The sequence below is a fragment of the Panicum hallii genome, chromosome 1, assembly GCF_002211085.1.
Source record: "Panicum hallii strain FIL2 chromosome 1, PHallii_v3.1, whole genome shotgun sequence".
In the NCBI taxonomy this organism is placed as follows: domain Eukaryota; kingdom Viridiplantae; phylum Streptophyta; class Magnoliopsida; order Poales; family Poaceae; genus Panicum; species Panicum hallii.
Window position 1 is genome coordinate 59,822,053 of NC_038042.1, and position 18,518 is coordinate 59,840,570.

The following is an 18,518-nucleotide window of genomic DNA, read 5'->3' on the forward strand; positions in this document are numbered from 1 at the left end:
GATATAGAAAACCGTAAAGAGTACCGCCGCTTAATAAAAAACATGCGCAGGCATGGTTGTGAAAAAAAGAGCGAAAAAAAATCGTAAAGAGTATGCTGATCAAAACTAAACAAAGTTTGTCAAATACTTTCTCCGTTTCAAACTATAGATTGTTTTGGTAAATATATATGTATAAATTTTATTATGTATCTTGATATAGCATATATTTAGATGTATAATAAAAATTATGCATTTAGAAATATTAAAACAAGATTTTAGATATGGTTAGATAGCCATCGACCAACAGCATACTACCGTGTGGTATGGCAAGAGGTTCTCTTACCTGATAGTATTTTCTCCGAACCCTTTCTGTAAGACGTATTTTTCATTTTTTATTTTAACCGATACGTAAAGTGTTGACGTAGATACTGATGCATTTTGATACCGGTCATTCAAGTTGTACGGAAGCTAAAACATTTTACATAGATCTAGATAATTAAGTTCAGTTGCATAGGTCTGGCTATCGACACCATTGTTCTTCCAACTTGATGACATGCCTGTACGCAAATTAATAACAGCTCCTAATACCAATTAATAAAATGGTGCTGTAGTTTATTGTTCCTCCTACTTGGAATAGAAGGGTCCGGACTCCGGAGGGAGTAACAACATTTTTTTTCTTTTATCTAAATCTGAGGGGTGGTCTCATTCTCAATTTCTCATCGACCCGACCACCCACCCCGACTCTCCTCCTCTCTCTCTTTCTCTCCCCTCCCCTTGTCGAGCTAGGGTTAGGGTTTGTCTGCGTTCCCGGGCCAATTTATCGATCAAATCGGACGACCTCCAGCCGGTTGCCTCATCGACCCATCGATTCGTCCCTGGTTCGATCGAATTTCCACTACATCTAGACATCATCGTCAATCTCGATTCTCCATTTCTGAGAGGGGGAAAGACGAAAAGCTAGCAGGGGATTCGGTGGGTTGATCCCTTTGATCCACCACCTGCTAATACAAATTCTCAAGAGGAGAGGAGCAGCAGCAGCAGCAGCAGCAGGAGGACCATGGATCCCAGCCAGATGATGTTCCCCATGTGGGGGGCGCCGCCGCCGCCGCCTCCCGCCGCCATGCCTCCGCCCTCCGATGACCCCGCCGCCGCACCCAAGGCGCAGCCCTTCCTACCCCCGCCCAACCGCGGCTGGAAGCGCAAGAACCCCGCCGCCGCCTACCAGCCCCCGGCCCTCGGCGACCTCCAGGTGCAGAACCGGGCCAAGGCTCGCCGCTGGTTCAAGAACAGCAACAACAGCAACCCCAACACCGCCCGCAAGTACTTCTTCCCCAAGAACAAGAACAAGGCCGCCGCGCCGCGCAACACCACCTCCTTCATCATCCGGGCCAAGCGCGCCGGCGGCATTGCCTCCCTCGTCTCTCCATGCCCTGTCACGCCCGCCGTGCTCCCCACCCCGCGCCTCTCCCCCTCCCGCGAGGGACTCGCTGACATGGCCCAGGCGCAGTGGGGTGTCGACGGCTACGGCTCCATGAAGGGCCTCATCCGCCTCCGCAGCTCCCCCCAGCGAGCCAACCCCAACGCTGCTGCATCCGACGACGATGAAGACGGCAACTCCAGCGGCAGTGACGTCGAGGAGCACGTCGAGATGGAGCGCCGCCTCGACCATGACCTCAGCCGCTTTGAGATGGTCTACCCTGGGAGAGGGGAGGATGCTGGGGGCTACGTGTTTGAGGACGACGATGAGTATGACCAGGATGCCCATGTATCTCGCCTCGAGGAGGAGAACCTGACGCTGAAGGAGAGGCTCTTCTTGATGGAGCAGGAGGTAGGTGACATGAGGCGCCGCCTGGAGGCGCTTGAGGCGCGATTTTCACAATGTGATGGCGTTGTGGGTGGTGAGAATGCAGTGGAAGAAGCTCCTCCTGGGAATGATGCAGAGAGGGTCCATGGGGTGTCAGAGAATAATAGCAGTGAGGGTGATGCAGAGGGGGTTCATCTGGGATCTGAGAAGAGCGGAGGGCAAACTGCAGCGATGCAGGCTGCTGTGGGTTCAGAGAAGACTGGTGAGCATGTTGGTGTGGGTTCGGAAGAGACTGGCAAGCACGATGTAGAGGAGCAGGTCGCTGTGCCTGTGGGTTCAGAGAAGGCTGGTAAAACCGATGCTGAGGAGCAGGGTGCTTTGTGTGGTTCGGAGAAGACCAGCAAGCACGATGCAGAGAAGCAGGGTGCTTTGGGTAGAGAGAAGACAGGCGAACAGGAGATAGAGATGACTGATTTGGAGAAGACAGGTGAACACGATATAGAGATGGTTGATTCTGCGTTGGACAAGAAGATGGGTGAGGACAATGATGAGATTAGGCAGTGAGGACTCATGGAACATGGAGAAGAGAAGTCAGTACTGGTTGTCGGTGCTGTACATACGCGTCAATGACGGATTGAAGGGATGCAACGTGGACTGGACATGTTTTGGAGACAGACATGTTGCATATCATGTATACTGCCTGGTATTGACAGTATAATAAGTTTGCTGTCCCATTTTGAGTTTATTTCTCTTGTTCCTTGTTATGATGATCCCGTAGACTTTGTAGCGCGCTGCTTAGAGCTGCTGAAAGTGGTAGATATGGAGGGAAGAACTGAGATGATTGATGATTTTGTTCTGGTAACCATTTTCGTCGTTGCTGTTGCTGTATCCAATGGCGGTGTCCTGTTCTGTCTGATGTTGCGCTATTTGATGTGTTGGTTGTACCAGTTATGCTGTCGCCGCGGCCTGTACCTGATGATTGTAAGTGCGGCACCATCTAACCTCCTTATATTGTGGATGTTGTTATCTCTGATAACAGAGAATGGTGGCAATGGTTTGCACAATGTGAATGCTGTTGCTGATACATGCCTGTAATGTGATTTCCCCCTTGTCGCATGGCAAACAATTCGTCAATAGTTTGTGTTTTGGTCTGTGTGAATGTGATCCAGTTGAGCTGCCTGCCTGCCTGCCTGAATTCTTCGGTTGGGCTTGGCTTCGGCAGCATCTCATGTGCTCCTTTGGCTTTGGCAAACAGGGGGTGAGTCGTACGTACCGTAGATTTAGGATCGGACGGCCAGGGATGTCGCTTCGCGTGGGGTGGGTGTGTGATTCCATTGACCAAACGGAGAACCCGTCCACCCCCGATAAAGCAGTGGCCGCAGATCTCGTCTTACACGAGCGCGGCGGCGGCGGCGGCGGCGGCGGCCATGGACACCCCCACGGCAAAGGCAGCGTGGAACGCCAACTACGGCGTCGTCAGCAGTGGCGACCGCCGCCTCGCCTTCTCCCGCCAGCTCTCCTCCAACTCCGCCACGCCGCGCCTCGCCCGCTCCGACTCCTCCATCGCCATGCCCATGCCCATGCCCATACCCATACCCGCGCCCTACCAGGGGCCCAAGCCCAGCAAGAAGCTCCTCCGCCTGGCCACGGCCAGCCGCCCCATGCGACGCCTTGCGCTCCTCCTCGCCCTCAACGTCGCCTACTCCGCCACCGAGCTCGCCATCGGCCTATTCACCGGACGCGTAGGTATGAACCACCCGTCGCCTACAAGTGGTTCATGATTACGACATCATTAAATTATCCTAGTGGTTCGTTCATCGATTCATTGCTACTACTTGCTAGCAATTCCGTATCCATAACATGCTATTATATTCTAGTGCATCCTGCATCCGCTACTCAGTCTGCTTTCATGCCCAGCCTCGCCATCTCCTGCTTCATTTCTGCTGCTGGAAGAACCCAAGAAGAATGCAGCGCAATCATCACTGTTGCCCTTGTTTTGCAGGCTTAGTTTCAGATGCTTTCCACCTGACCTTTGGATGCGGCCTGCTAACTTTCTCATTGTTCGCGATGGCTGCATCTCGAACCAAGCCTGATAACCTCTACACCTATGGGTCAGTCACCTTATTCCCTGTCGGCTTTCTATGCCACAGTTTTTCTTTCCTATCTCATCTTCTTCTTTTATGCAATCTAACTACCTATTCATGATTCCTTCGTTTTCTTAAAAAAAATGTTACAAGTTACTAGTCAACCGTGGCCACACCTATTCTGATTTTGCCCACCTGGCAACCACCTTTTCCAAAATGGGCACTATAAAACTTGTTTGCTTTCAGGCTCTAGTGCTATTCATCTCTGCACTAATTCACACTCATTGTTACCTGCTTTCTTTCAGGTACAAAAGGTTGGAGGTTCTGGCTGCCTTTACGAATGCTGTAAGCTTCCAGCTTTCTATCTTACATTCTTACTAATACATGTGCATGCAATTGTACGAAATGCCCCCTGTCAAGTCCAACTTTGAAGTTTAGATTTCTTATCTCAACCATTTTCTGTTAACTTCCATTGTCTTTCCCGTTTGTGTACAGACACCAAATGGAAAGAAGTGAACATACATGGTAGTATCGTTAAACATTTTTTTGATGACAGCGCTGAAGTTCATCCCTTCTTTTCGTATTCACTTGCTTATCATGTGCACTACATCAGTACACTGTCCCTACCACTTGCCTGAATACTCTGTTCATGTGCTTACGTGCATATTGATTCGGCTGTTTTTTCGAGCACTGTACTTGCTTTTTAACATTGTTGTGCCCTTTCTGGCCTTTTACTTCGTGCTAACATTTTGACCACCACCATATGCTTCTTTGTGTAGACAGGTGTTTCTATTGTTCCTGTCTTTCTCCTTGGCCGTTGAAGCATTGCATGCATTTATGCAAGATGAATCAGAGCACAAGTAAGTGCCATCTATGTCCAAGTGTCGTCAGATGGCCTGTCTTTCTTTGCTTTCTGTGGGTTCGTGCTGACACCATCTTGTCTTCTAAAAAACTGTCTTTCAGGCATTATCTCATTGTTTCTGCTGTCACCAACCTTTTGGTTAACTTACTTGGTGTTTGGTTCTTTCGGAGCTATGCTCGTGTTAACATAGGTATCAAAGCAGCTTATGTCCTCCTGCTTCTGTTGCAAATGGCAAATTGTATTTGTTCCCATGTAAGAATTAGAACTTAAACAGTTTGATTAACGCGATCTCATTTATGAATGCCAGTTTACAGGAATGCGGAGGATATGAATTACCACTCGGTCTGTTTGCATGTCTTGGCAGATTCGATACGGAGGTACATGCATATTGTTGAGCTCTTCCCTTGTTCATTTTAGACTTTGGTACCTTGCCAGTTGCCACCCATTGATTTTAATTGACACATGTTCATTCTTTTGCAGTGCTGGCTTGATACTAGCTTCTTGGTTTCTTTCATTGGGGTAAATATATTTTTGAGGGTTTCTCTGCGCTTACCACTTATCATGGTGACTTGTGGCTATCCACTAATTCTCTTTGTGCTAAAACTCGCAGGATCGAGAATGCTGAAGTTCTGTGCCTGGGGATTGTCTCGGTGGCAGTTTTCATGCTTGTTTTGCCGTTGTTTAAAGCCACTGGTAATATCCTACTGCAAATTGCACCTGGCAATGTGCCACCTTCAGCATTTGCGAAGTGTTCCAGACAGGTAAACAGTGGCTCAGCTAGACGTTTGCTCGGTTCAATACAAAAAAAAAAAAGATGCACTCAGACTGTCAGACACATGAGGAAGTGATATATATTTCTCCAGATTATTGCTTGTGAAGATGTTTCCGAAGTATGGCAAGGTCGATTTTGGGAGCTTGTACCTGGTCAGGCTGTTGGATCTCTGTCCATCAGGGTAAAACCCATTGACACCGAGCTGCAAAGCCTGTTATGCATTTCTGGTGGCTGATGTTGATTGCTTTGCATTGCATAGGTGAAGAGTGGCGCCGACGATCGGGCGGTCCTTGAATACGCGCATGGTCTCTATCAAGATTTGGGCATTCAGGATCTGACCGTCCAAACTGAGTCGTAGTTTGTCTCATACTATGCTCCGTTTGTTTATATAAACACATACATGAATCCATCAAAATACATGCATACATCATATAATCACAGCTGTATTTGCCTATGCACACTCAGAAAGAGAGATGGTGGTTTGGTGGTTTTGCCATCGTCAATGAACCACTGCTACTGCCAGGAAGATGTTGTTCTTGTTCATGCCCCCCTGCTGGCTTTGGCGTGGTGGAAGGCGCTGGAGAAGTTTGGGATCCTGTCGAGATGCCGGAGCGCGCGCTCCGCCGTCTGCCGGGTGCGGGCGTCGCCGTTGCGGTAGGCCTCGACGAGCGCTGACGCCACGGTCTGGTCCGCCGCCACCTCCTCTGCAATGTCCTCGACGCGCAGGATGCGCTCCACCGCCCACACGGCCCGCCGCTGCAGCGCCTCCGTCCGGTTCTCCACCAGCACCTCCACCACGGGGCGCAGACCCTCCGCCTCGCCGACCACCAGCACGCCCTCCGCCGCGTTCGCCACGCCGTCCCCCACCAGCGTCGACAGCGCGGCCAGCGCCGCCTCCACCACCCGCGCGTCCGCGTGCTCCAGGCACGCCACCAGCCGCTCCACCGCCTTGCACCCGCCCTCCGCCAGGCAGAAGCTCTCACGCAGCGAGCAGAAGCCGCCGTGCACGCGGCACGTGCCCAGCGCCCCGGGCGCCGGCGCCGGCGTCCCTCCCCCGAGGCACGCGCACATGAGGAGGAGGCCCCGCGGCGCCGGCGCCGGCTCCGGCACGGCCGTCAGCCTCCCCGACTGCAGCGACAGGTTCTCCAGCGCCATGGCCGAGTAGAGCAGCACGGCGTCGAGGCCGCTGCTCATCTGCTGCTGCAGCAGGTCGACGAAGAGCGGCGCCAGGCCCAGCTCCCGCGCCACCTCCACGTACTCCCCCCCGCCTTCCCCCAGCGCGCACGTCACCCTGTAGAGCACCTTCACCGCGCCCTCCGTGAAGGGCGCCACGTGTCGGTTGCCGCGGATCGTGCCCCGCCGGAGCTCCACCAGCTTGGACGCCAGCGCCCGGAACGCGCCCAGCTCCTGCAGCTGCCGCGTCAGGTCCCAGTCCCTCTCGGGGAGGTCGCCCAGCAGCCCCGCCGCCGCCGCCTGCTCCTCCGTCACGCCCCCGCTGCGGTCGTCGTAAACCGCCCTCAGCAGGCTGCCCAGGTGGCCCCCGAGGGCGTCCGCGAGCTCCGCGCCCATGTACGGCGACACGTTGCGCAGCAGCTTGAGGGACTCGAGGCGGATCTCCCGGTGCGCGGCCTCCACGAACTGGACTAGGCTGATGGTGGCGCCGGAGCTGCGGATGGCGAAGACCACGTCGGCCACGGTGGCCGGGGAGCCGGTGAGCCCGACGAGGACGCTGAGGAGCTTGCACTCGATGGCGGGGCCGGTGTTGCTGATGAGGTGGAGCAGGCTGTGGAGCACATCCTCCGACAGCAGCGTCTCCCCGGCCGTCTCGGCGTCCAGCGACCCGGACGCCACCAGGTTGGCCAGGATGGCGGCCGACACCTCCTTGAGCCTCATGGGCAGGTGGCCGGCGCCCACGGAGAGGAGGTCCTTGACCAGCGGCGGCAGGATGCCCACCTGGAGCAGGATCCTGGCGCTGGACTCGTTGGACGAGATCTCCCTCAGGGCTTTGAGCGTCGCCTCTTTCGCCGGCAGGCTGCTGCCCGTCGACTTCATGATGCTGACCAGCAGCGGCCCGGCCTGCTCCGCCACCACGACCTTGACGTCGTTGGCCAGGGCGAGCTCGCCAAGGTACTCGGCCATGGCAAGCTGGACCTGAGGCGTGCCGTGGATGAGCTTGGTGATCAGAGGCTGGAGCCTGCCGTTCTCGGCCATCTGCTTGACGTTGGTCTCGTACCTCTCCAGGTTCCTGAGGGTGCTCTCGGCTTTCTCCACGGCCGCAGGGTTGTCGGATTTGCTGCTCCCCATCCCGACCAGGAGAAGAATGGCCCCGTAGACCGCTCCGATCCTCTGGCAGATGGGGTCGAGCTTGGAGAGCTCGTGCAGCAGCGACACGGCCAACTCCCTCTCCTGGACATGGTCGTTGGACAAGAACTTGATGATGGTGCGTATGGTGTCGCCGCCTTGCCCCAGCTCCTCCTTGTTGTCGTCGTTGCCCTCGACGAGGACGCGGAGGAGGTCGAGAGCCTTGAGGCGGACCCTTCTGCTGCTGCTCTTGAGCATGGCGGCGACCGCGGGTATGATGCCCTGCCTGCGCACCAGGTTCTTGTTGGCGGTGCTGGCGTGGCACATGTGGGAGATGTAGCCGAGAGCTCGCAGGGGCAGCTGGGCGGCGGCGTCGTCGTCCTGGGGCTGGGATTGGGATTGCAGCTGCAGCTTGGCCTTGTCGAGCTCCTTGTCCTGGTTCCTTGCCCTCCACTCGTCGATGGCGTTGCGCAGGGCTATGCTGGGGCTGATGTCGGCGGCGCGCAGCTCCGCCTGCGTCAGGGGGCACGTCGGCGTCCTGCCGCTGTCCCTGCACTCCCTGAACCACTTGAGGATGGCCTCGCGCTCGAAGGTGTGCCCCGTCTCGATGGTCACAGGGTCGTGCATCACCTGCTTGGTGAGAGGGCACATGAAGGCCTCGAAGGCGGGCTCCTGGTAGGATGGGTCCTCAAGCTCGCTGTCGCCGGAATAGTCGTGCGCCGCCATCCTTCCGGCCCCTGTCTCAACTGCAATCGATCAATTAGCGGCAGCGGCGGCCAGGACACGATCGGAGGGCAGCTTGCTTGGCGACCTGGGCCGGCGCGTTGAATGGGGATGGAGAGGGAGGGAGGGAAGGACGGACGGACGGAGCCAGAGGTGGAAGAGGAGCCGAGTCCGAGACAGTCGGCTACTGGTCTCCCCTGGCTGCCACGCGGGCCCCACCCCGGCTGTGGTAGGTAGCTTAGGCTCCTGCGGCCAGGCCCCGCCCCGGGCTTGTCAAGTCAACCCTCTCGATCAACAAACTAGTTTGCTTGCACGACTCCCCCCTCGTCCCACCCCATCTATCTACTACTTTATTAGTAATAAACCTTCTAAATAATCAAAATAATTCTTTTAAAAGAAATCAAAATAAGCCCATCCATCAATCAATACTAAGGGGGGTATTTGGTTTCCGTTGACGAAAAAGAACCGGCTATCGTCTGCGTAACACCACACGGGGATCCGGGAACACGAGGATCCGAGATATTTGCTTTAGTCCAGCGCATGCTACAAATAACTTCGCATAGATGCTAGACGTGCCAGTCAATTTGATCTGTAATTGACAATAAATAAGGCAACGTCAAATACCAGAACGTATTGACTGGATTTCCGAACCGTTCCAAGACAGTATTGGTCAAAAGCTCGATAAATATTTGTTAAAATTATTAGGAAGCAATATCGATTGCTCAGCAATACTTTAAGAACAACATCTAGTTCCAGATCTAATCAGTTATAATCTATATGATAAATTGGATCAATAAATATGTAGCTACAGCCGATAGGAAGCTTGAGATCTAAGCTGGATAACTGTGATAAAGGTTAAACTAAGAAAGACTAGAAAAAATTTAACCTCACAAAGATTAAAAAATATCGATAACCAGTGAGTAAATAGATCGAGAAAGAAGCGATGTGCCGTCAATCAAAGATCTAATTTGCTTGGTAAACATGAAACTTACCAGCAAGCTGAAGCTCAAAGCGATCCAGCCCTGCTAACCGGAAGAACTCGTTAAAAGAAGAAAAAGCTATAGGGTGTGGCGAAGTCGCCGACAGTAAAGAAAAGAATTCGTTGTATTGATTGTGCGATCTTTGATTACAAACCCGTAGGCCAATATGACTTGACTAAAACTAAAATAGACTTTCTATAACTAATCAACTAGCACACGACTCGAACTCTACATGATAACTCGGTGATTTAAACCATGAGCGCCAATTCTGCTCCATCGGTTGTGACACCACATCAGCAAGATCGCCCCGCTTCCATCGGCTATCTTCCTCGCCTCGTCATCGGCCAGACACGTGTTAAAAAACAGTGTCAACACATGCCCCCGGTTTTGAAATAAAATATTTTTTTCAAAATTCTCTCCGGTCATGATTGACTTTCTGATCCATGCGCGGACGACCCCTTGATCCACATCATACATATCAGTCTTTTCAACTTACTCCACACCTCCTCCCGATGCGTGTACCTGATCCTTCCACTTTCCTATCAACTGTAGCAGCGCGACGCTTCGAGTCCTCCAACCAGTATTCGATGCATACTCCCCTCTACGGTTATAAATACGGGCTCAAGGCAAAAGGAATCAAGCCACATCTGCTGTCGTTCCATCTTCCCCAATTTTCTCCCAAGCCATTCTCAGATTTAGACCATGGCTAGCAACAAACGACCGGCAGAAGGTCCATTCGGCGCTAATCAACACCTTCATGCTTGTCTCCGCCGCCAAGGGTGAGAGAATCTTTATCTTCGCACATCCTTATATTCGTACCACTGATCTTCTCAACCTTGCAGGGCCATCTCTATGGCCAGCGAAGCTTCCAGTGTCGTCCGCGGCGCACCCCCCGCAGCCCCAGCGAGCTCTTCCACCGGCTCCGCCGACTCCTATGACGGGGACGACGCTCGACGCTTCCTTCGTCAGAGGAACGAGGCTCGTGACCTCTACTTCGACGCAACTCGCGAGGCCTGACGTCTGGAGTTCTGCCTGATTATTGGTTGATGTTTCAGGAATCGGCAGGGAAAATACAAAGGTTGCCCCCTGAGGTGATATAAGAACTATACCGATACCTCAACCCTTTTCACAAGATGATCCGTTGAAAAATAATGTCCACGGAGCAGGCTCCACGACAGTAACCTCTGGAGCATTGCTGAGTAACAAAATTGGCCATAACTTGCCCTTTAACGGCTTTAGCCGATTCATACTGCAAATCAAACTCCGATGGAGTCATGATCCACTTCCCAATTCTCCCATTTAAAATCGGCAATGATAGTATGTATTTGACGACATCATCCTTACACACGACAGCGCATTCAGCCAATAATAAATAATACCTAAGCTTAGTGCATGAAAAATATAAGCACAAACATAATCTCTCAACTGGAGAATACCTAATTTCTGCATCGAAGAGTCTTCTGTTGATGTAATAAATCACACATTCTTTTTCTTTAAATTCTTGAATAAGGGCCGATCCAATGGCATGCTCATCAACCGATCCAATAGCATCACTGTAGCAAATTATGGATTAATTAGGCTCATTAAATTCATCTCGCGAATTAGTATCCATCTGTGCAAATAAGTTTTATAAATATATATCGAAGGATTTCTCCAGCTGGGTGGCGGAGTGCACCCGCCTAATCCTAGTTTAGGATGAGTTTGGGGGTAGTCCAGAAATGCTCGATCTAGAGACGTATGAACATGAGTAGCACACACAGGTTTAGAGTGGTTCAGGCCGCCTGAGTGTAATACCCTACGTCCACTGTGTGATGTATTGTTTGTGAGTTTGGAGGAGGAACTCCTGATCCTGCGTGAGTGTGAACCTTTGTGTGCCTGTGAATCTTTTAACGTGCGTGCTCTCCCTTTTATATGCTCAAGGGGAGCGCGAACACTAGCGGGGCCCTGACAGGTGGACCCGGCGATATATTAAACAACGTATACATTGGAGCCTTAAATGCCTCAGATCCGGAGATCTTCCTCGTCGGCCTCCATGCGTATCCTTCGTCTAGATATGGTCTTGTGCCGTCTTGCTAGCATAGGGTCTGCTGCCGCTGATATGCGTAGAGGGAGTCGTGCTGTCGATGTAGAGTCAGCTCCCGCTGATAGGCGAAGGTGCTATACTGACCTGCCGTGATGTAGCCTTGCGCACTGTAGCAGCGCACGTTGTGGCCTTCCTGCAGCAGGTCATAATAACTCTTCGCCCACATGCGCGGCGCTGTGTTGTGACCATACGTCCCCATGTCCTGCGAACCGTCTCGGTAACTGGCGGGCCGCTTCGGTAACTGGCGGGCTTACCGTGCTGTCACCCATATCTGCCCAACGTGCTGTCAACGCAGAAGGCTGGTATCCACCGGACACGTGGCGGTGCTGATTTAGCGGCCGCCTCCTTGGTGGGGTGGGATGTCCAGGCCCCCCTGCCTGGCCCAGGCGCTCAGGCTCCCTAGGAGTCCGGCTTCCACACGTAGGAGCCCAAGACCATTCCGCGGTGGTCCGGGTCCGTGGTAACTGTTCATAAGCACTTTGTTCTTGCGGGCACGTGGAGGCACCGGATCTAGGGGAGATCCGGAGACCGTGCCCCCAATTGTTAGGCTCGGGTCTTATGTTCTATCGTCGAGAAGTTTAGTGCGAGGTTACGGATAAGCTCGCACTCCTCGGACTAGATACACTAGTAGAAGGTACCTGTCTGAATGTACCGATAATATATTTTATTTCATACTCATTTGATGTAATGGGATTAAAGTAACCGGAGCCTAATACCAACGACGACCGGCAATTATTCCGGCTGGTGGCACGCACGCGCTCTCTCTCTCACCAAGTCATGCAATGCAATGTTCTCATCATCAAATAAGTAAAGCAGAGTAAGGTCGCAGCTATAACAATCACAAACGCCACGCCCACGACAGGTTGGAGTGTGCCCTATAGATAGCAAGAAAATAATTATTCCCCTAAAAAGGAAAATAAAACTGAAAAAATAAAAAAAACAAGCCCCCGGCGAGGATCGAACTCGCGACCTTTCGCTTACGAAGCGAACGCACTACCACTATGCTACGGAGGCATTTTGTTTTGGTTCCAACTGATAGACTACGTGACCTTAAAATAGAAATGTTTGGTTGGTCACCGGCTCACAGCAGAGCTCAGCCCACGACGGGCTCGCCGGAGGATCCATCTCAACTGAACCCGCCGCCCATTGTTATTTGTTAGGCCATGACCGCCATGGCCATCCCTCTCCATTCTCCTCCCGCCGGCGCCAATGGTCAGCTGCTTCATCTCTTGCCTGCGCCGCGCCCACCCCGACGACGGCGACCCCTGCACCAGCCCCTCCGCCCAGAACTCCCCCCTCCTGCACACCACCCGCAAGTTCACGCTCGCGCAGCTGTCCGCCGCCACGGGCGGCTTCCATAGCTCCAACCTCGTCGGCGAGGGCGGCTTCGGCAGGGTCTACCGGGGGCGCCTCGACCACGTTGGGGAGGTCGCCGTCAAGAAGCTCCGCCGCGGCGGCGCGCAGGGCAGCCGCGAATTCATGGTGGAGTGCACCATGCTGATGCTGCTCCACCACCCCAACGTGGTGTCCCTGGTAGGCTACTGCGCCCAGGCCCAGGAGCGCCTCCTCGTCTACGAGTTTTTCCCGCGCGGCAGCCTGGACGCGCACCTCTTCCCCGCTGCCGCCGGCGGCCAGGGCCAGGAGCCCAATAAGCTCGGCTGGGACGCGCGCGTCAAGGTGGCCGTCGGCACCGCCCGCGGCCTCCGCTAGCGCTACCTGCACGAGGTGGTGACGCCGCCGGTGATCTACCGCGACCTCAAGCCGTCCAACATCCTCCTGGGCGACGACCTGAGCCCCATGCTGTCGGACTTGGGGCTCGCCAAGCTGGGACCCGTCAGCGACGACACCCACGTGTCCACGCGCGTCATGGGCACCTACGGCTACTGCGCGCCGGACTACGCCGTCACGGGGAAGCTCAGCGTCAAGTCCGACGTGTACAGCTTCGGCGTCGTGCTCCTGGAGCTCATCACGGGCCGCCGGGCCATCGACGCCGGCAGGGATGAGGAGCAGAGGCTGCTGGTGTGGGCGCGGCCCTACCTGCAGCGACAGTGGGTGTGCTGTTTAGCACTTCTTCTTTCACTTGGTTTTTCTTCCCTTCGGCACTCCTTAACTCGGAGATACTCCTTCGGGTGAACTGGACTCGCATTCACTTGCTGGGAAAAAGAGAGTGGATCAGGCTACGACTGAGGCTGAGGATAGGTCACAGGACGGATGAGGTAAAGTATTCCAAAACGGAGGATTCCAACCCGAGGAAGTAGGTCAACCACCTTGAATATGGCTCCGTGGAAGTAGTTAGGGGAGCTGCAGCTGCACGGCCGTGGACGCCTCCTCGACCTCGCGGGGCTGGCGGATCCGGCGCTGCAGGGGCGGTACCCTCGCCGGGGCTTGTACCAGGCGGCCGTCATCGCGTCGCTCTGCCTGCACGACAAGCCCAACCTCCGGCCCACCATGAGCGACGTCACAAAGGCTCTGGAGCACGTGGCCTCGCAGCCATGGGTCGCCGCCGGTGGATCAGTTGTGGACGACGACCGGCAACAGACCGGCGGATCAAGACGAGGGGCGGCGGCTGCTGCTGCTGCTATGTGAAATGAGTTGAAATTTGTTTAAGGTGGCCAAAATGCACAGGATAATTTCGTTTGTTTTTCTTGTACGAGTATATATCTTAAATAAATAAAAAGTGCTTCAGAAATGTAGAAAAACAATCCTAAGGAAGGACAGACAAATTTGATACAAAGACAAATAAAAATTCAAATTGCGCCCTCTGGACAAAGGCGGCGCTCATGAGCAGGAAGTGGTGGACAGTTCAAAGCGCAAGCAATCATCCTCATCCTCACAGAAGCAATCATCTACATTGATGAGTAGAGGAGCTTGATGGAGCTGGCGGAACGCTCACAGCCTCCCAAGCATGTCATCCATCATCAGTCACAGTAAATATGATATTTCCTTCCATCCGAGGCCCTTTTGAATATTGTCATCTGATCTGTTTACTTCTGCCCAGTTTTGTTCAGCTCATTGAGAAATTCTTCTTAGTGTAATCTTATTTATTACTTTTTGCATTGAGTAGAGGGGCTTGAACTTTCGTTTTTTGGTCTGTCATCTGGTGGTTCGGTTGTGGAGTTGATGAGAACTACATGATGGCTGGTTGCTGCCCTGATATGCTTGCAGGCTCCTCCAGCAACTCCTCGTTTCTTGCCATTGAAATTTTTAAGGTCATCAGCTGCTGGTTTGTGGCTCTGAATTGCCTGGAACGACATGCCCTGCTGCAACATGCACAGGCAACGCCTCGAATGCTCGCTCACTCTGCTGACATCGTAAGATGACACCCCTAGGCATTGCAAGATTGATTTACCCAACTCCAAATTCCTTGAAACTATATTTGTACCGCACAGGTTCAATAGCCCAACCAAAAACTCCCATAACCATCCAGGGAATTTCAAACTCTAGTACAGTGTTACGACATCCAAAATATTTGCAGGGCTCCATGACAACACAATGTAAATGTTGAATGCCTCCATCTCAAACGGCCAGCAACTTGAATGAATTCGCTTTCTTCATAAAATATTGTACAGTTAATCACCCTGCAAAGTATCATAATATACACAGTGAAAATAGACACACAAGACCTTAAGAGGAAATGAAAAGAAAGACGCAATACCTCAACAATCAACAAAACATAACATAGGCTCTTGGTTATACACAACCAAGTTGTATAAAAATTGTTTAAGCCTGATACATAATAATTCTATAGGCGAACGAGTTGAATGCATTGGCAGCTACCAAATGAACACTATGAGCTGAAAGCATACCTATCAGGAAATCATACAAGTATGGTACATAGCAGGCATGGCAATAACACCAACTTAGTAACATAACCCACTTGAAAATGAGCTGAAAAGTGTTTGCTTTCAGGAACCCATTGTCCAGAACAAAAGCTACTAGCTCTTCTTCTATCTAAAATAAAAGAATGTACCCTTCTATCCAAATCCAATTTGCATCGATACAATAAATCCAAATTCCAGATTCCAGCAGTAGATGAATAATTGCAAATTTTTGTGTGTACGAGATTAGAATAACTTCAAAATAACTGACATATTTTTTTATTTTTCCTGATCAGAAAAATACATGAAAAAGAAAGGAGGTAGAATTTTTTTTTGATTTATGGTTAAAGAAGAAAAACAAGAAAACAGGGGTTCTGTTGAATTTCAAGTATTCAGTTTCACCACTCTAGAAATTGATACTGACAAAATGGTACATCAGTTTCTATATAACTATATATCAGACAGAGATAATAAGGTGATTCACATTCAATTATCATAACTTGAACATGTCAGAAATCGCAACTGATCAAGTAATCCAGTTAAAAACAAAACCCAGCCTTGATACTAGACAACTGTTTCCACTACAAACAGAGGAATGTGAATCTATAGGATTCCAAAGGTAACGATTAATCAACATATATTGCAATCAGCTAATGCCATGAATGGTTGCAACAAGACAATTGACAAATGAGCAACTAACTGTCAGGCCTCTGAAATTTTCTACAAACAGGTAGAATTCCCACAAAAAGACATTCATGTGGATGTACAATCATGAGGCAATCAAATAATTGTAAATTAGAAAAAAGAAATAAGCATTGCAATTCGCAAGCTCAAAACCATACATGACCACCTGTGACACAATTTGAACTAAAGCTCTTATCCATCCATTCAGTGTCAAGTAATGCTGACAAGGCAAAAATTGTATCTTCCCCTTCCTGGTAAGCAGTAAAATAAACAGCACAAACTTTACACAGACTAGGTACTTAAGACAAACAAAATCGGATTGGTTGTTGACCAAGCATGTATACTGACCATCATTCCTACGTTGCGTACTGTGTTGCCTGTGGTGCCATGCTAGCAACCTTATCCCGAACTTAGAACTGATCAACTTAACAATTCCCAGCTTTCACATAGGCGCCATTAGAAACTAAGGAATGAAAATCCAACCTTCCAAGGTGATCATGAACCCATGCAATCTCAATCAGCTAATGCATGAATTTCATCATGATTGCACTGCACTTAACAAATGAGGACCAAGAAGGCCTCTGAAATTTCATATAAACAGGACAAAGTGAGTTCATCTCCAAGGAAGAACAAGACATTTAAAGATCTGGACTATAAAGTAATTGTGATGAACAGAAACAAAGCACACAACATGAACTGCAAGCTCAAAAACCATACATGACATCATGTGATGCAATTCAAACTCAAAGTTATTATTGACACAAGTTCTTTCCTATCAATCCAGTCCTATCAAGTAATCGTTATAAACAGGCATGGAATACAACTTTACACAGACAATCACTTAAGACAGACAAAATCGGATCGGTTGTAGACCAAGCAAGTATACTGACCATCATCAAGACAGACAAAATCGGATCGGCTGTAGACCAAGCAAGTATACTGACCATCATCCCTAGGATGAGTACTGTGGTGCCCGGGCTGCCATGCTAGCAACTTTAGCCTGCTGTTGCGCAGTGTGAACCTTGGCAGACAGCGCGCGGTGGAAAAACTGCTCGCGTGACAGTGCGCGCACGCTCCTGAGGTAGCCGTCAAAGGGCACAGATCCTTCCTGAATGGCCTTGTCAAGCGCGTAGATGGTATCCTCAAGCGCCAAATCTGCGGCTGTGCACTCGATCATCTGCCTGGAGAGCACGTCTGCTGGCTCGATGGCGCCCTCCGTGGCCTGGGTGTTGCCTCTCCTGGTGTTCTCCGTGACCCAGGCCTCCACGACATCGGTGGCCATCATGACGTCCTGCAGGCGGCGCTCAAGCGCCTCCTTCTCCTCCCCCATCTTGCGCACCCCTTGGGCGACGAGGTCACCCCTGTGGCGCAGCTCCGCCTGGACGGCGAAGAGGGCGTCAACCTCGGCCTCGCGCGCGGTCCGCAGGGCAGCGGCATCCGCGTAGGCCATGTCGACGAGCTTGGCGACGGCGTTGCGCTTGAAGACCTCGGCGGGGTCCTCGGTGGGGGGCGGGCGGGGGGCGAGCTGGGGCGATGCGGGGAAGCCGCCGAGCCTGTAGGAGGGAGAGGGGGAGGGGGAGGGGGAAGGAGAGACCCGCGGGGGCGGAGGCTGCGGCGAGGGATTGGCGGCAGGAGGAGGGTTCCTGGTGAAGAGGGGCGGGTCGAGGCCGAAGAGGTGGGAGAGGGATCGGACGAGGTCGACGAGGTTGGAGGAGGGGAAGACCCAGGAGCGGAGGTAGGGCGCGTTGGCGACGAGGCCGGAGCGGTCGACGAGCGGGTGGTGGGGTTTGATGACCATGTCGCGGGTGGGGGAGAGGAAGACGAGCGGCGGGGAGCGCGGGTAGGGCTCGGGAAGCCAGATGACGGCGGGGAGGTTGTAGGAGGCGCCGGCGTGGTGGATGGGGATGGTGCCGTCGGCCTGGAGGAGGTGAGCGGCGCGGCCGTCGTTGTGGGTGAAGAGGGCGGCCTTGGGGTGGAGGGAGGGGAAGGCCTCGGCCAGCGCCACCAGGTGGTTGCGGATCAGCCACTTGACGTCCTCGGCGTAGGGCAGCGCGGAGGGGCCCCGCTGCGAGAGCGCCGTGTTGAGGAACTGCTGCGCGTACTGAGCGCCGCCGGCCGACGGAGGAGGCGGCGGCGAGCGGGCCATCGAGGGATCCGATCGGATCGGATCCGGGGCAGCGTGCTAGGGTTGGTTTCGATCTGATTTCGATTGATTTGCTTTGCTTTGCTTGCTCTCCCTCGTCTCTGGCTGGGTTGCGGGTGGGGAAGGAGAACTGGAACAGGAGGAAGGGGTGGGAGGGAGGATGCGGCCCTGGACCCACCTGTCAGTCAACCGCTGCAAAGAAGGCTTTGGCCTCTCTTTTTTTTTCTTTTTTCTTCTTTTTTGAAAAAAAAAAAGAAGACGACTTGGCCTCGAAGGATTGGGAAA

The 18,518-nt window shown here is 52.4% G+C and overlaps 4 protein-coding genes, 1 non-coding gene and 1 pseudogene across 7 annotated transcripts; 3 read left to right on the forward strand and 3 right to left on the reverse strand.

Moving 5' to 3' along the window:
• Positions 1-685: 685 nt before the first annotated feature.
• On the forward strand, positions 686-2,865 carry LOC112881415. The gene has a single exon (XM_025946081.1). It carries the CDS (start codon positions 1,037-1,039, stop codon positions 2,345-2,347), a length of 1,311 nt encoding a protein of 436 aa, XP_025801866.1. The 5' UTR covers positions 686-1,036; the 3' UTR covers positions 2,348-2,865.
• Positions 2,866-3,130: 265 nt separating this feature from the next.
• Positions 3,131-6,004, forward strand: LOC112881422 (metal tolerance protein C2). The gene is made up of 10 exons (XM_025946094.1): positions 3,131-3,529; positions 3,786-3,894; positions 4,173-4,212; positions 4,651-4,727; positions 4,831-4,919; positions 5,037-5,106; positions 5,210-5,248; positions 5,340-5,490; positions 5,593-5,682; positions 5,761-6,004. Exons 1-10 carry the CDS (start codon positions 3,211-3,213, stop codon positions 5,857-5,859), a joined length of 1,083 nt encoding a protein of 360 aa, XP_025801879.1. The 5' UTR covers positions 3,131-3,210; the 3' UTR covers positions 5,860-6,004.
• On the reverse strand, positions 5,837-8,707 carry LOC112881409 (U-box domain-containing protein 44-like). The gene has a single exon (XM_025946074.1). It carries the CDS (start codon positions 8,526-8,528, stop codon positions 6,042-6,044), a length of 2,487 nt encoding a protein of 828 aa, XP_025801859.1. The 5' UTR covers positions 8,529-8,707; the 3' UTR covers positions 5,837-6,041.
• Positions 8,708-12,530: 3,823 nt separating this feature from the next.
• On the reverse strand, positions 12,531-12,602 carry TRNAT-CGU. Its single transcript has one exon. It is a non-coding gene; the product is annotated as a tRNA-Thr (tRNA).
• A 357-nt stretch (positions 12,603-12,959) lies between these two features.
• LOC112890616 lies at positions 12,960-14,214 on the forward strand (annotated as a pseudogene).
• Positions 14,215-14,932: 718 nt separating this feature from the next.
• LOC112890599 (protein ELC-like) lies at positions 14,933-18,385 on the reverse strand. 3 transcript variants are annotated; one of them, XR_003228319.1, is made up of 3 exons: positions 16,981-18,385; positions 16,439-16,671; positions 14,933-15,166 (listed from the first exon to the last, which is right to left on the reverse strand). XR_003228319.1 is itself a non-coding variant. In XM_025957472.1 (2 exons), the coding sequence occupies exon 1, from the start codon at positions 18,234-18,236 to the stop codon at positions 17,043-17,045; it is 1,194 nt and encodes a 397-aa protein (XP_025813257.1). In that variant the 5' UTR covers positions 18,237-18,385; the 3' UTR covers positions 14,933-15,166; positions 17,035-17,042. The 3 variants fall into 3 exon arrangements, 1 of the variants encoding a protein (XP_025813257.1); XR_003228318.1 differs by lacking the exon at positions 16,439-16,671; XM_025957472.1 differs by lacking the exon at positions 16,439-16,671 and having other exon boundaries at positions 17,035-18,385.
• Positions 18,386-18,518: the final 133 nt, after the last annotated feature.

What these genes read in the sequence shown, in the direction of transcription:
- LOC112881415 (XM_025946081.1), top strand. Translation starts at nt 1,037, where the DNA reads ATGGATCCCAGCCAGATGATGTTCCCCATGTGGGGGGCGCCGCCGCCG.
- LOC112881422 (XM_025946094.1), top strand. Translation starts at nt 3,211, where the DNA reads ATGGACACCCCCACGGCAAAGGCAGCGTGGAACGCCAACTACGGCGTC. An exon ending in GATAACCTCTACACCTATGG is followed by an intron (nt 3,895 to 4,172) that starts GTCAGTCACCTT and finishes GCTTTCTTTCAG; the next exon opens with GTACAAAAGGTTGGAGGTTC. An exon ending in CAAGATGAATCAGAGCACAA is followed by an intron (nt 4,728 to 4,830) that starts GTAAGTGCCATC and finishes ACTGTCTTTCAG; the next exon opens with GCATTATCTCATTGTTTCTG.
- LOC112890599 (XM_025957472.1), bottom strand. Translation starts at nt 18,236, where the DNA reads ATGGCCCGCTCGCCGCCGCCTCCTCCGTCGGCCGGCGGCGCTCAGTAC.
- LOC112881409 (XM_025946074.1), bottom strand. Translation starts at nt 8,528, where the DNA reads ATGGCGGCGCACGACTATTCCGGCGACAGCGAGCTTGAGGACCCATCC.